Source organism: Pseudonaja textilis, chromosome 11 (genome assembly GCF_049901715.1).
Source record: "Pseudonaja textilis isolate UNSWEBS1 chromosome 11, rPseTex1.2, whole genome shotgun sequence".
NCBI lineage: Eukaryota > Metazoa > Chordata > Lepidosauria > Squamata > Elapidae > Pseudonaja > Pseudonaja textilis.
The window spans coordinates 837,574-850,305 of NC_142000.1; the positions used below are offsets into that span (position 1 = coordinate 837,574).

A 12,732-nucleotide genomic window follows, 5' to 3' on the forward strand; every position below is an offset into this window, starting at 1 on the left:
ATGAGAAAGAGAAAGAAAGGAAAGGAAAGGAAAGGAAAGGAAAGGAAGAAAAAGAAAGAAAGAAAGAAAGAAAGAAAGAAAGAGAAAAGAAAAAAGAAAGAGGTCAAGGTTGCAGACCCCTGTTCTAGTCCAACTCCCTGCTCAGGCAGGAAAATGGAGGATGCCAAACTCTTAAGTAGAGGTCCTGGGAAAGGTGTCAGAGTAACAGAATAACACTTAGAAGGGACCTTGGGGGGGGGGGGGGACCATTTCAGAGAAATGGCTGTCCAGTCTTTTCTTAAAAACTTCCAGTGGTTGAGCACCCAGAACTTCTGGAGACAGGCAGTTCCACTGGTTAATTGTTCTCACGGTCAGGAAGTTTCTCCTTAGTCTTAGTTTGCTTCTCTCTTTGTTCAGTTTCAATCCACGGCTTCTTGTTTGCTTTCTGGTGCTTTGGAAAATACATTGCCCCCATTTCTTTCTGGCAGCCCTTTAAAAGCCTGTTGCCTATCACACCCTTGGGCAAAGCATGTGAGCCATTTCCTCCTTTCAGTGGTCCATGAAAGTATATCTGTAGTATGTAGATAATAAAGTCAAAAAAAGCTGAACATCATTTTTACAGAACTATAGATACGTTGAGGCTGGGTGACAAGGAATGGCTGGGAGGGGAGGGGCCAGGTGAGGCACCCCTTGATGTGAGTGACATTGAGTTGGCCACGCCCATCCAATCACATGACCACCAAGCATGCCCACCAAATAAACCACGCCCACAGAACCGGTCGTAAAAAAATTTGAATTCCACCACTGATGTGGATGGAGGATGCCGACTGGGAGCCAATAGAACTCTTATTCTCCAGGAAAAGAACGCAGGATGGGCCCGGAGGGACTATAGGCAGCGGACAAACCGCTTCATGTGGAGAACTGTGAACAATGATAGGCAATCGGTTGTTTTTCCTTCTGGATCCATTTTCTAGCTGGCTGCTCCCAAGACCCTCATGGATCCCATGGAGTGGTTTTAACTTCTTTGAGGGGTGCCTCTGTCAGATGGAACTGAGTAGACAGAGTTGTGTCGTGGGACTAATCTATAGACAGTGTGTTTTGTGGTGCCCTCTAGTAAGTACCTGTAGCACTTGGTGGGCCCTTTAGGGATAGTTTTATGGGAATATCAGTCAGTCATCTTGATTGATAGTCAAACAGGAAACCACCTATTCATGGAAATACCGAGGAGAAACACCCTCCCCCAAAAAACATTGGCATAGCAAATTGCTGTACATATACAGAGGGAAAAACCCACACTCCCTCACACTGATGTTACTATCTAGTTGGGTAATGAAACTCCACAGAGATTTCACAGTTCCACCCTCAGCTGCATAATAATCCTGAACTTGTTTGGTCTTAAATTATGCTTTGTACATTTTATTATTTTAACAGCCAAGGTCTACCAGCTTCTGCATGGAGCCAAACAATATGTTGACCCTATGACCCAAAAGCTTCGGTTTCTAACTGTTCAATATTTTATGTAATGAAGTGATACTGCGAACAATATTGCTTAAGCAAGGTTTAATGGCCAATTAATATGCATGTGATGGGGATCTGCATCTTTTTTTTAGGGTGAGGAAATCTGATATTTGTATATGAAGTAGAAAAGCAGTAGGTAAGAAGTCTGTATAAAGATGAGAGAAGGGAAAGAAATAATCCAATAGCTGCCTTAAAATAGGAATGATAAAAAAATCTACATTTCTGGCAAGTTTTTCTCTTTTTCTATGCAAAGGAATTGGCTAGGAACTTGCAGACTTCCACTTACACGAAATACATCTGAACTTCCACACCTTTGCATGTATTTGGATCAAATGGATCTCATCTATGAGCCAATGAAGGACGCTTTAAAAAGATTTCTAAACCCGAAGACGCCCACAGATTCCCTGATAAAAAGTAAGTTGTGCCTCCCTTGGGATTTATTATGCATGTGAAACTGTTGTGGGAATCATCTGGATAAGGAAAAAACATCCCTGCGAAAAAGACTGTGGCAAACATTGCAGAAGAGGGGTAACAGTCATCGGGGAGCCAAGCTGACCTTGAAGGAGACTTTGCTTTTTTAAGAATGAATATATGATAGAATAATTGGTGTTTTCTCTTAGTGGGAGAAGAAAATTAAAAAGTTGCTTAGGCATTTTTAAGGATGTTACCAAGCTGTCCTCCTATGTGCGTTTACTTGGAATGGAGCACCATTGACCTGAATGGCTTTCTTCCTTGGACACACTGAAATTGTCCAGTCATATTTTAGGTTACTGTACTGTACAAATTCAGCTCATACGCTTAGTTGTTGACCTGCACAACATTGTTGAGAATTCCCACATAAGATGATCTAGTATATAAGCCAAGGGATCCCTGGCTTGGTAATGAAACTTGTGAAGTAGATCTTAGAATAGTTACAAATCGCAAAATGGTTTGAGCCAGTAATGAAATTTCTCTGATTTCCTTCCCTGATCCAATCATTTATAAGGAAATTGTGTGGTTCAGAGGGCTAAGCATATTTCATTCCTTCAAGAATCCTTTCCTTTGTGTTGCAAAAGTATAAAAGTGCACCTTCTGCCATTTGGATTGTGTTTTGTAGATGCAGAGTGGGCAGCAGAAATAACAGCCTTTTCCCTCCATCATATTGTCAAAGTCTATGTAGGAAGCCACTGGTATGCCACCTATTTGCACACGTTATTAAAGGTATAATTATTAAGTATCTTTATCTTGCTTGCTTTAGAGTGGCCAATATTTAGCTAAATGTCAATGGAGCTTCTCAGTCATCCAGGTCACAGTTGTCCCCAAGGTGCTTTTTCAAGAGGCAACTGGACTTTCTGTTTTTTCTTTGAAGACCTTTCGCTTCTCATCCAATAAGCTGCTTCAGCTCTGACTGGATGCGGGGGAATGGAATGATTTATACTCCTTGCAGGCAGCTGGTCGTTTGCGTCCTTTTATTTAGACAATCGTTGAGGCCACTTGGAGGTTTATCTGTGTCCTCAGCAGGGGTGGGGGTTCAGCTGGGTCCGGCCAGGTTGGGTGATCCAGATGTTAAATTTACATCTGGTTCCCTGAACCCATAATTGAACCAACTGGCTGGCCCCGCCCACCTTGCCCCTCCCAGGAGTCTCCACGTGGCCCATTTTGGATGCGGTAAGTGCAGGATCTGCACGGAGGCTCTGGGAGGGCAAAAAATTGCTCTTCCGGAAGTCCAGAAATGGGCCTGTTTCCGGCTTCTGGGGGGCCTCCAGAGCCTGAGGGAAGCCTTTTTTGCCCTCCCAGAGGCCCGAGGGAAGCCTCCGGACTCTGGGGAAGGGGAAAAACGGCCCTCCCGGAAGTTCTGGTAGGTCACGCCAGCCATGACCACGCCCACCCCGCAACTGGGCAGAGAACCGGTTGTTGGGATTTTTCAATCCCACCCCTGGTCGTCAGGGTCACCTGAGCGGTGCAGATGGGTGTGGAGCCTCCTTGGAACTGCTGAAAGGACTGAGCTGTGGTGTCTTCTTGGAGAAGAAGTGAAACGTCTTGGAAGAAAAACAAGAAAGCCTCTTGAAAAAGCCCCTTTGGGACATTTAGGCTGCTTATCCTAAAGAAATCTAGAGGAAGCATGTTGGGTAACTAAGCTCAGAATACATGTGACAGCTTGCACAGAGAACTTAAAACCTGACCTCTCGTGATTTTTGTTGTGCTTCTCCTGGTGAAATGCAGGCTGGGATGTGTGAGAGAATTCCAGAGTCATCCATTCCCTTTCCCGAATGCTGGTGACCGTGGAAGAGCTTCTACCTTAGAGAGCTCATCCTCGCATCCCCCAAACCACAAACCACCCCTGGAATTCTTCTTGTGGTACGGCCTTTGTTTCGTCCCCAGGCCAGACTCGACCCCGCTTAAAGTCCGGGGAGTTCTCTCCCCTTCCAACCCAGTTTTTATCATGGGCTGAACCCTTCAACGATGGGATTGGCCACATGGTGGGCTTGTCTGCTTACTTTTTACTCACCTCTTCCGCCTTCCCCAAAGGCTTTCTGGAAACCCAGGCAGAGCATTCCTTTGAAAGAGCGGGAGTTTGCCAGCTGAGTGATGCTAGTTCTCTCCCCAAGTTTTTTTGTTTCCTTTTTTTGCTGACACCAAACTGGACTTTCTATTGCTTACAAGACTTTGAGCCATTTTATCTCCTGTGCAAGAGATTTGAGGTTACTTGCCACTTGCTGCTTGGCATTGCCACTCCTTCATATGGAGGGTGCTCCTTGTTCCTGGCTCTGCCCCACCCACCCACCTCCCGGCCCATTCCCCCTCCTCCTATCCTGACTGCCAAAGGCATGCGGGAGGATTACTGGATGAAGTGGGGAGGAAAGTCCATGAAGTTCTCTCCTCAACAAGGTTGACCTGTCCGTTGGGCAACTTGAGAGAAGCCTCTGCCCAAAGATCCAGCCCAGCAGAAAGGACCCTGCAGCGCACTGGGGTCTGCTGCTTCCCAGGCCCCCTGGAAGAGACTGCCATTGTCAGTGCTCCAGCAATTCCTCGTGGAAATGGCAGGGCTTTCGGAGCTGTCTGCCTCGATGACCTGGCCACGAGGGGCCTGGCCCTTCTTCTGCCCCAGAAAGGCAGGGGCACCTGGCCAAGAGGAAGGGCAGGACCAGGAAAGGCAGGGGCACCCCGCATTTTCCTTCCCCCCTGCTTCTCGCTGGCAAGAGAGCCAACGTCACAGCAGTCACGTGTACAAGTCCCACCCCCACCCACCCCTTGGGACAGAGAGTGGAGCATGGGGTATCCTGGGGGTGAGGGGGGCCTTGGGGAGCCCAGGCAGGGGGACTTGTGCCTGTACTGGGCCTCCCAGGATCCCCCCACCTCTGAGCTCCACTTAATGACTGACACCTTCGGTTTTAAGGAATGCACAGTGGGGGGGGGGGGAGCAGGGATGATTGGTTGTTACTGGATAATAATAACACTTTATTTGCGGTCACAGACCAAAACACAAGTGCAACAAAAGAAGAACATGGGAAAATTAATCATGAACAGTTGGTCACCAAAAACTCGACCGAGGGGAATTACAGCGTTCTCTGATGGTTACAGCTCTTAAAAAAAATTGGAAACCAGAGAAGTGATGTATGAGGAGCCATCCCCCCTAGACAACATAAGAACAAATTACTAACATTGGGTCTAGAAGGGTCTGTGTCAAGGAGAGACAGTAACTTAGATCTTGATGTCATTCATTTAATGTTGGTCCCAATTTTCGGCCCTAGTGGGCAGGCTTCATTATGGTCATAACTTGAAGGCTACCTGTACTACTACATTGGGCTGCTGTGGCGTTGCAGTTTTAGTCTTTTAAAGACCAGCCAAACTGATAAAAGCATTTTTTCAATGCCTTTTGAGACTCAGGACAATCAACGTATCTGATTTTTTTTTGTTTTTACAAAATATATATGCCATGGTAAAAGTGAGCAAAAGACATTTTTACTGCAGCGAACTCGGGTGGCCGTTTCCCCTCTGGAACCAAGGGAGGAAGCCTGGGCCACCTGCAGGCCAGGCAGAGTGGACGGCCTCCAAGCCATGTGCTGATTCCATGCTAACAACGCCAGTCACCCGTGGTGCCCCAGTCTTTTCCATTTGAGAGAAAGCTTATGGAAAGAGCTGGTTTGAAATCTCTTACCTTTTTTTCTTTTTAGTTTCCAGAGTTGTTGTCAAATTGCAAAAAAGTATACTGGATTGCTTATGGCCAGAGTCTCCTCATTCATGGAGATGGAAAAATGTTTCGACATGTTCTCAACTTCTTAAGACTTGGCAAGTTGTATTTACCATCTGAATTTAAGTACGTTAATTACTGTTTGATGCACATTATGTCTGGGATAGCTAAAGAGCAGTTCGACCTTAAGACAGGGTTGGAAGTGCTCCGTGTACTGAATGGCTGCCTCTCTCAACCACATTCTTGGTAGAACACGGCTTCCTCCCCAAAGTTCTGTTTTCTCTATAATTGGAACAATTCGTTTTTGCCAATTTCTCTTAGGTTGTTCCTGTTTCGTTATGCCCCCTATAATGTCATTAAACAATTTGGAGCAATGAATCAGGAAACGAAGCTAAACATTGTTTCAGAAATATCACTAGTGACGTAAGGGAATGTGATGATTATTTCTCCCAAATCTTAGAAAGCACATTTGTCTGGCGAAGGACTTAGCACTTGGGCACGGCCAGAGGAGGCTGCAGTGCCAGAGCCCCAGGGCAGATGCCCTGCGCCCCAAGGAGCGACTGGGGCAGTGCAGGTCTCCCCCTGCAGCAGCAGCAGAAGGAGAAGCTGCACTGAAGGTGGCCTTGTGTTTGGACCAGGCCTCCCTCCGGCTGGGCAGCTCACTTCATCATGGCTCGGGGTGGCTTAGACTTCAAATGAGAAAATCACCGAAAGAGCTGCACAGCAACCAGCCATCCAGGGTGTCACAAACACCCCAACCCAAGGGAAACAGTAATGCTTGGAAAGATTGGGTTAGAACAGGGGTGTCAAACTGGATTTCTTCAAGGGCCGGATCAGCATTGTAGTTCTCCTCTGAGGGCCGGGGGGGGGGGGAACGGATGCCTCCTGCAGCACCCTACTGGCCAAAACAGGGCGTGGGGGATCCGGGCGCAGCCCCCCTGCGCCTCGTTTTCACTCTCTATGGCCTCCTGCAGCAATGCTGGCCCCAAAACAGGGCCATGTGCCCCGTTTTTGCGCCGTTTTTGGTCTTTTGGGGGGCCTGTTATGGGTCTGTTTGTGGGCCCAGTTTTCTGCCATTTTTGGCCTGTTTTTTGGCACATTTTCTGGCGTTTTTCGGCCCTGGTTTCAGCCAGCAGAGTGCTGCAGAAGGCCGTGGAGGGTGAAAACAAGGTGTGTGTGTGGGGGGCACACATGGCCCGTTTTAGCCACCAGAGGCATTGTGGGCCAGTAGGCATGTTTTTAGGCAGCCTCGCAGGCTGGATGTAAGCAGTCCAGCCCGCGGGCCTTGAGTTTGGCACTCCTGGGTTAGTGCTGCAGGGATCCCTGGGGGCAGGGTGGTCATTCCAAAGTCCAGGGGCTGGAACAGAAAAGGAATTCCTCTCGTGCTTCGACGGATGGATGGAAGTCAGGCAGAGATGTGGGAAATCGTACTGTATAATCTGGCCTTATGCTATGGAGGCCTTCAGGGGGAGAACCAGCATCGTAAATTGCAGCAGAATACCACTCACAATTAGGACAGCTTGTGTAATAGTGGTGTTACTTGAGTGTAGCGAGGCATGCCCAATACGGCCTGCACTGCTGCATTCTGGAGCAGCTACAGCTTCTGAATGGTCTTCAAGGGCACCCTGTGTAGATTGCATTGTAATAGTAATCAGACTGTGAAGGGACTATGTAGGATTTAGTGTAGAACTGGCCAAGCGGTAACTGAAGGCCAGAGTCTTCCAAATATCCAGTAACCAGAAGTACAGGGTGGAATCACAGAATCATAGGGCTGGAAGGGACCTCGGGGTCTTGCCCTTGCCCAAGGCAGGAGATCTGGTACCATTCTGGTCAAATGGTTGACCAGTCTTGAAAACCTCCAATGATGGAGAATCTACAACACTGGGAAACAAACTGTTCCACTCATTAATCATTCTTGCCATCAAAAGAATCCCTCCTTATTTCCAGGCTGAATCTCCCTCTGCCAAGCTTCCACCCGCTGCTTTTTATCCTGTCCACAGGTGCTCTGGAGAATAAATTAATGTCCTCTTCCCTGTGACAGCCCCTCAAGTATTGGAAGATCACTATGTTGTTTCCCCTCAGCCTTCTCTTCATTTGGCTAAATAAACCTAGTTCCCTTAGTTGTTTATTATATGACTTAAGCTCCAGCCTCCAAATCATCTTTGTTGTTCTTCTTTGCATTCTTTCTAGAGTCTCAATCTCTTTTTTGTATCATGGTGACCAAAACTGGATGCAGCCCGTATTCCAAATGTGGCCTCACTAGCGCAGTGTAGAGCAGCACTATCATTTCTCATGATCTTGATGCTGTTCCTCTGTTGATGCATCCTAGAAATGTGTTGGCTTTTCTGGCAGCTAACTCGTAATAAGTGGTGATGCACTCAGACGCCTAGATCCCCTCAATTACTATTGCCACCGATATAGAATAGAAGGCAGGTACCTTCTCTTCTCCCCCTGTGCATTTGGTTTCTTCCTACCTAGGTGCAGGAGCAGACTTTTCTCATCACTGAACTGCTTCTTGTCGGACAGGGTGCAATGCTCAAGTCTGTCAAGATCCTTCTGAGTCTTGAGGCCGCCTTCTGGAGTGTTGGCTATTCCCCCCCTTTTTGGTGTCATTTGCAAATCTGATGAGTTCCCCTTTTATCCTCTCATCTAGATCATTTATAAAACTGGAGCCAGATGGACTGCTCTGAAACCAAAGACCCTGAAATCAATATTGAGCCTTTTGTAGACAGCTTCCAGGCATAATCTATCTTTCTTTCTTTCTTTCTTTCTTTCTTTCTTTCTTTCTTTCTTTCTTTCTTTCTTTCTTTCTTTCTTTCTTTCTTTCTTTCTTTCTTTCTTTTCTTTCTTTCTTTTTTTCCTGGTTTTGGAATGCTTCAGTAGCCTTGTGCATCCAGTTGCAAATCCAGTTTCAGATTGAATGGAACAGGGATAGGACATGGTTGTCTTTGAAGCATGGAAAACTGATGGCAGAAAAAGATTTAGTGGTCCGTCAAGGCTGCCCCTTGAGTTTACTGGTTTTTGCTTTCTTTTTTATTTATTTGTTACTTTCCTTTTAATATTCTATTATTTTTTTAGTTTTTGTCAGGTAATAGACAAATGTTTATCCCGGGCATGTTTAAACTCAGTTGCTGATGACCGAGCCCCTGTCTCTGCTGGAAGTTGGTTCCAAGCTTCCTTTGCTCATCTTCAGCTTCCCTGTTCTGTTTCCCCCCAAGCCCATTTCAGGTCTCTCCAGAGATGAGGAGCTTGGCCGGGATCCCAGAGACCTCACTTTGCCCTTTGGTTGGCTGGTGCTACTCCAGACCTCCTTTATTTTTCCCTGCTCCGTCGGCTGTGGACTTGAGAAAGAGAGCAGGGCAGGCGGAGGGCCCAGGGGCACCACCAGTGACTCGGAAAGCCTCTCCCCCAGCACCTGACCCACTTCCTGGGCCGGGGTCGCTTGGTTCTGCCACCAGTCAGGGGAGCCTCGCCAGGTCCAGGCCTTTTCCTCCCAGCTCCCCTCTGATGTGCTCAGAAGGGTCTCAGCTAAACCTGTTGGGATGTTTATAAATTAAATATGATTATAACAAATCATGGGCTTTGGGGCTTATTATATTATGAAGTTACAATTGATTTAATTCGTTGTTTTCAACTATTGTTTTGTTCTCTATACCGAGCTTGGTTATGTCTCTGGAGATTCTCAGTCTTCCAGGTCATGGTTGTTTCAAAGGTGCTTTTTCAAGAGGCAACTGGACTTCCTGGTTTTCCTTTGAAGACATTTCAAAGAGAAGCAAAGAAAGTCCAGTTGCCTCTTGCACCTTTGGAAGATGCACAGCTATCTTTTACTGAAAGGAAATGGATCACATTCATTTTATAGCTCAATTGACCGTTCAGTTCGTTAAGTAGATTTTGGTTCACTTTCGTTTGCCTGGCTGGAAACCAGGGAGCAGGATACCCTGACAAAGAGAACTGAGGCAGTTTCAGGCGGGGATTTCCCCGGTTCCTTTCAGTTCCCCTCTTTTTCCAAATGTAAACCTGGCCGTGCCAATTGGTCCCAATGGGGGAATTTCACGCTGCGGGGGGGTTGATCGACTGATAGCAGCTTCCACCTCCCTCCCCCCACACCTTTCCTCCCCATCTTTAGTTATAACTTATATTTTATTGTAATTTGCATATGATTTTGTATATTCATATATTTATGGTTTCATTTTAATATAAGCCATCCAGAGTCACCTTGTGGTGAGATGGGTGGCAAACAATTTAATAAATAAAAAATAATAAACTTAGAATTGCACAGTTACAAACCTCTGCCACCTCCAGGACTAACATGGCTTCCATGCCCATTTGGTCCATGAGCTGGGGAGCCTTAGATTCAGGTGGCTGAGTTTCCCTGCCATGGCTTTGTTTGGGTATCAGGCAGTGCTTGGGAGACCCCTCTCAAAGAACCAAGCGGCCTTCCAGAGTGGAAAGACAGAACTTCAACAGGTTCTCCACTATGTGTCAATGGTAAAATCATCTATAAAATAATTTCTTTTCCTTTTGTAAGATTTAGGAAAGGTTAATGGGGAATCTCAGGACAGTTGATTTGACATGATTTGCTTTTTCACCTCATGACAGGGAATGGTCCCTTTTGTGCCAGGAAGTGATAGAGTACCAGATCCCTTCTCTGCTGGAGGCTCTGGCTCAGTGTGACATGTACAGGTATGTATGTATGTATGTATGTATGTATGTATGTATGTATGTATTTCTCTCTCTCTCTCCCCCTCCTCCCCCGTGGGCGCATTTCCCATTTGCTGCTCAGCATAAATAAAATTCAGTGTACTACAGGTACCCCTTGATTTACAACCACGATTGAGCCCAAAATTTCTGTTGCTAATCAAGACAGTTGTTAAGTGAGTTTTGCTCATTTTACAACCTTTCTTGCCATAGTTGTTAAGCAAATCACTGAAGTCGTTAAACTAATAATGGCATTGTTAAGTGAATCTGGCTTCTCCATTGATTTTGCTCATCAGAAGGCCGCAAAAAGGATCGTGTGACCCCCAGAGACACCTCGACCTCCATAAATGCCAAGCGTCACATAACTGGGGATGCTGCAACAGGCGTAACAGTGAAAAACACCCAGGAGTCATGTTTTTCAGTGGGGTTGCAACTTCTAATGGTCACCAAACAAACGGGTGTTCAGTTGAGACCAACCTGCTGGGGCTGCTTCATCCCTGGAGGTTTTTAAGAGGCGGCTGGACAGCCATTTGTCTCAAATTCTACAAGGTCTCCTGCTTGAGCAGGGGGTTGGACTGGAAGACCTCCAGGGTCCCTTCCAGCTCTATTCTGATTGATTGATTGATTCACCTCTTATCAGTCATCAGGTAGGACCAGAAGACTGTAGTAGGAAGCAGGAGCTCCAGGTGAGGAAGAACAAAAAATGGGAGAGGTGCAGAAGCCCCAGCCCCCCCCCCCCACTTCCCTCCCCCTCCCACACCGAGCGAAGGCTGGACTGTCTCAGAGAAACCCCTCCCTTTGGAATGCAGGGGGGGGGCAGTTTTAAGCCACCAGGGTGGGGTGAGAGGATAATTGAACAATACGCAAAAGTTGGTTATCTTGCGCTTTGGCCAAGAATTTGAAAGTGTCAGTTGCTCCTCAAAATCTTTTTCTCCTGCACCTTAGGAAAAAGGGAAGAGCTTTAGAGCTCCCGCTGCCTTAAGAAAGTTCAAAACATCCATCTCATCCTGGGAACCCTTTTTCTGAACTATGACCATCTGGCAGACGGTACAGGATAATAAAAACAAGGACAAATAGGCTGCAAAACAGCTTCTCTCCCAGGGCAGTAGCTCTTTTGAATTCTGCTGTGTAGTGCAGTGTTGGTGTGGTGTCGGGCGTTTCCGGTTCAATGTGTGAAGGGTGAAGGATGTGTGTTTGTGTTTATTTTCATGGTCATGGTGTGCACTGGAGATGGTGTTTGATTTCACTGTACGAGGTGCAATGGCAATAAAGTAAAACTAAACTAAACTAAACTAAAAAAATATTCACATAGTTTTATCCTGTTCTTGACTTCTAGCCTTTAATAGGAGAATTTTAATAACCACCAATATTATTGAGGCATAGAAAGTGGTTCCTAAAAAGATATAAAATGTTTGTGTTCCAGATTATGGGTACAACAGCAAGAAGTTCAACATGTAGCTTATCCCGTTAGAAACCTGGAGTCTCCAATATCAGAGAAGGATACTGGATCCAATGAAGTCCTTCAAGATGTAATGTTATTGTTTATTATTACTATTGTTGTGATTGGTCACATAGTCATTCAGATGTTTGGATTTGGCATTTTTATCCAGCTGTTGAGTCCTTGCCAAGGACCTGGAATAGACAGGTGTTCTTTGATATCGTTAAAAGTGTCATCAGAGGATGTCAGCTGTTCCAAGTCACAGCTGCCTTTTGCAATTGACTGCTGGGGATTTTTTCATGAGGTGCTCCAGATTTTTGAGATTGAACCCAAGGAGCCTCTGACCATTGGCACTACCTTTGCTTTCTTTTGCCACAGTCATTCTATTTGTATTTTGTGACACACACACACACACACCCAGCTCTTCCTCTTTTATTCTGCTGCTGTTATTACTACTACTGTCATGCTGGTTTCTTCTTTCTCATTTTTGAGCACTGCAGAAAAAAGTATCCTTCCAGCGACAGGGTGAAAAAGTTTGCCCCTTGAAACACAGGTCAAAAGAAAAGTTAATGCCAGGCTCAGAAAACAAAGGGAGTGGGAAACGGGGGGAGGGGGTTTGTAATCAAAACATAGCAGTATAATGGACAGCAAGACAGAGCAAGTTTCTACACTTCCCATCAGCTTTAATAACATTGAGGGAGCCCTCAATTTAAGACCAGCCTTTTAACCACTATTCAGAGTTACTACGGCGTTATGACCCCTGCAGCACTTCCAGCTGTAGCAAACGGTCACGTGACTACATTTCTGTCACATGACTACGTGTCAGGTGCTTGGTAAGACTTTATGACGAAGTCAGCATCCCATTGTCACATGGTCACATTTTGCAATATTTCTTGCTGCCTTCCAATGCTTTTTGATGGTTTTTGGC

At 46.1% G+C, this 12,732-nt stretch overlaps 1 protein-coding gene across 1 annotated transcript in view; it reads left to right on the forward strand.

Annotated features, from left to right (window-relative positions):
• KCTD19 (potassium channel tetramerization domain containing 19) overlaps positions 1-12,732 on the forward strand; it is a 35,025-nt gene that overhangs the window by 5,686 nt on the left and 16,607 nt on the right. Inside the window, exons 7-11 of the mRNA XM_087940275.1 lie at positions 1,751-1,911; positions 2,594-2,697; positions 5,652-5,794; positions 10,268-10,351; positions 11,790-11,895. Coding sequence (XP_087796401.1) covers positions 1,751-1,911; positions 2,594-2,697; positions 5,652-5,794; positions 10,268-10,351; positions 11,790-11,895 — 598 coding nt within the window. The remainder of the gene's footprint in view (positions 1-1,750; positions 1,912-2,593; positions 2,698-5,651; positions 5,795-10,267; positions 10,352-11,789; positions 11,896-12,732) is intronic.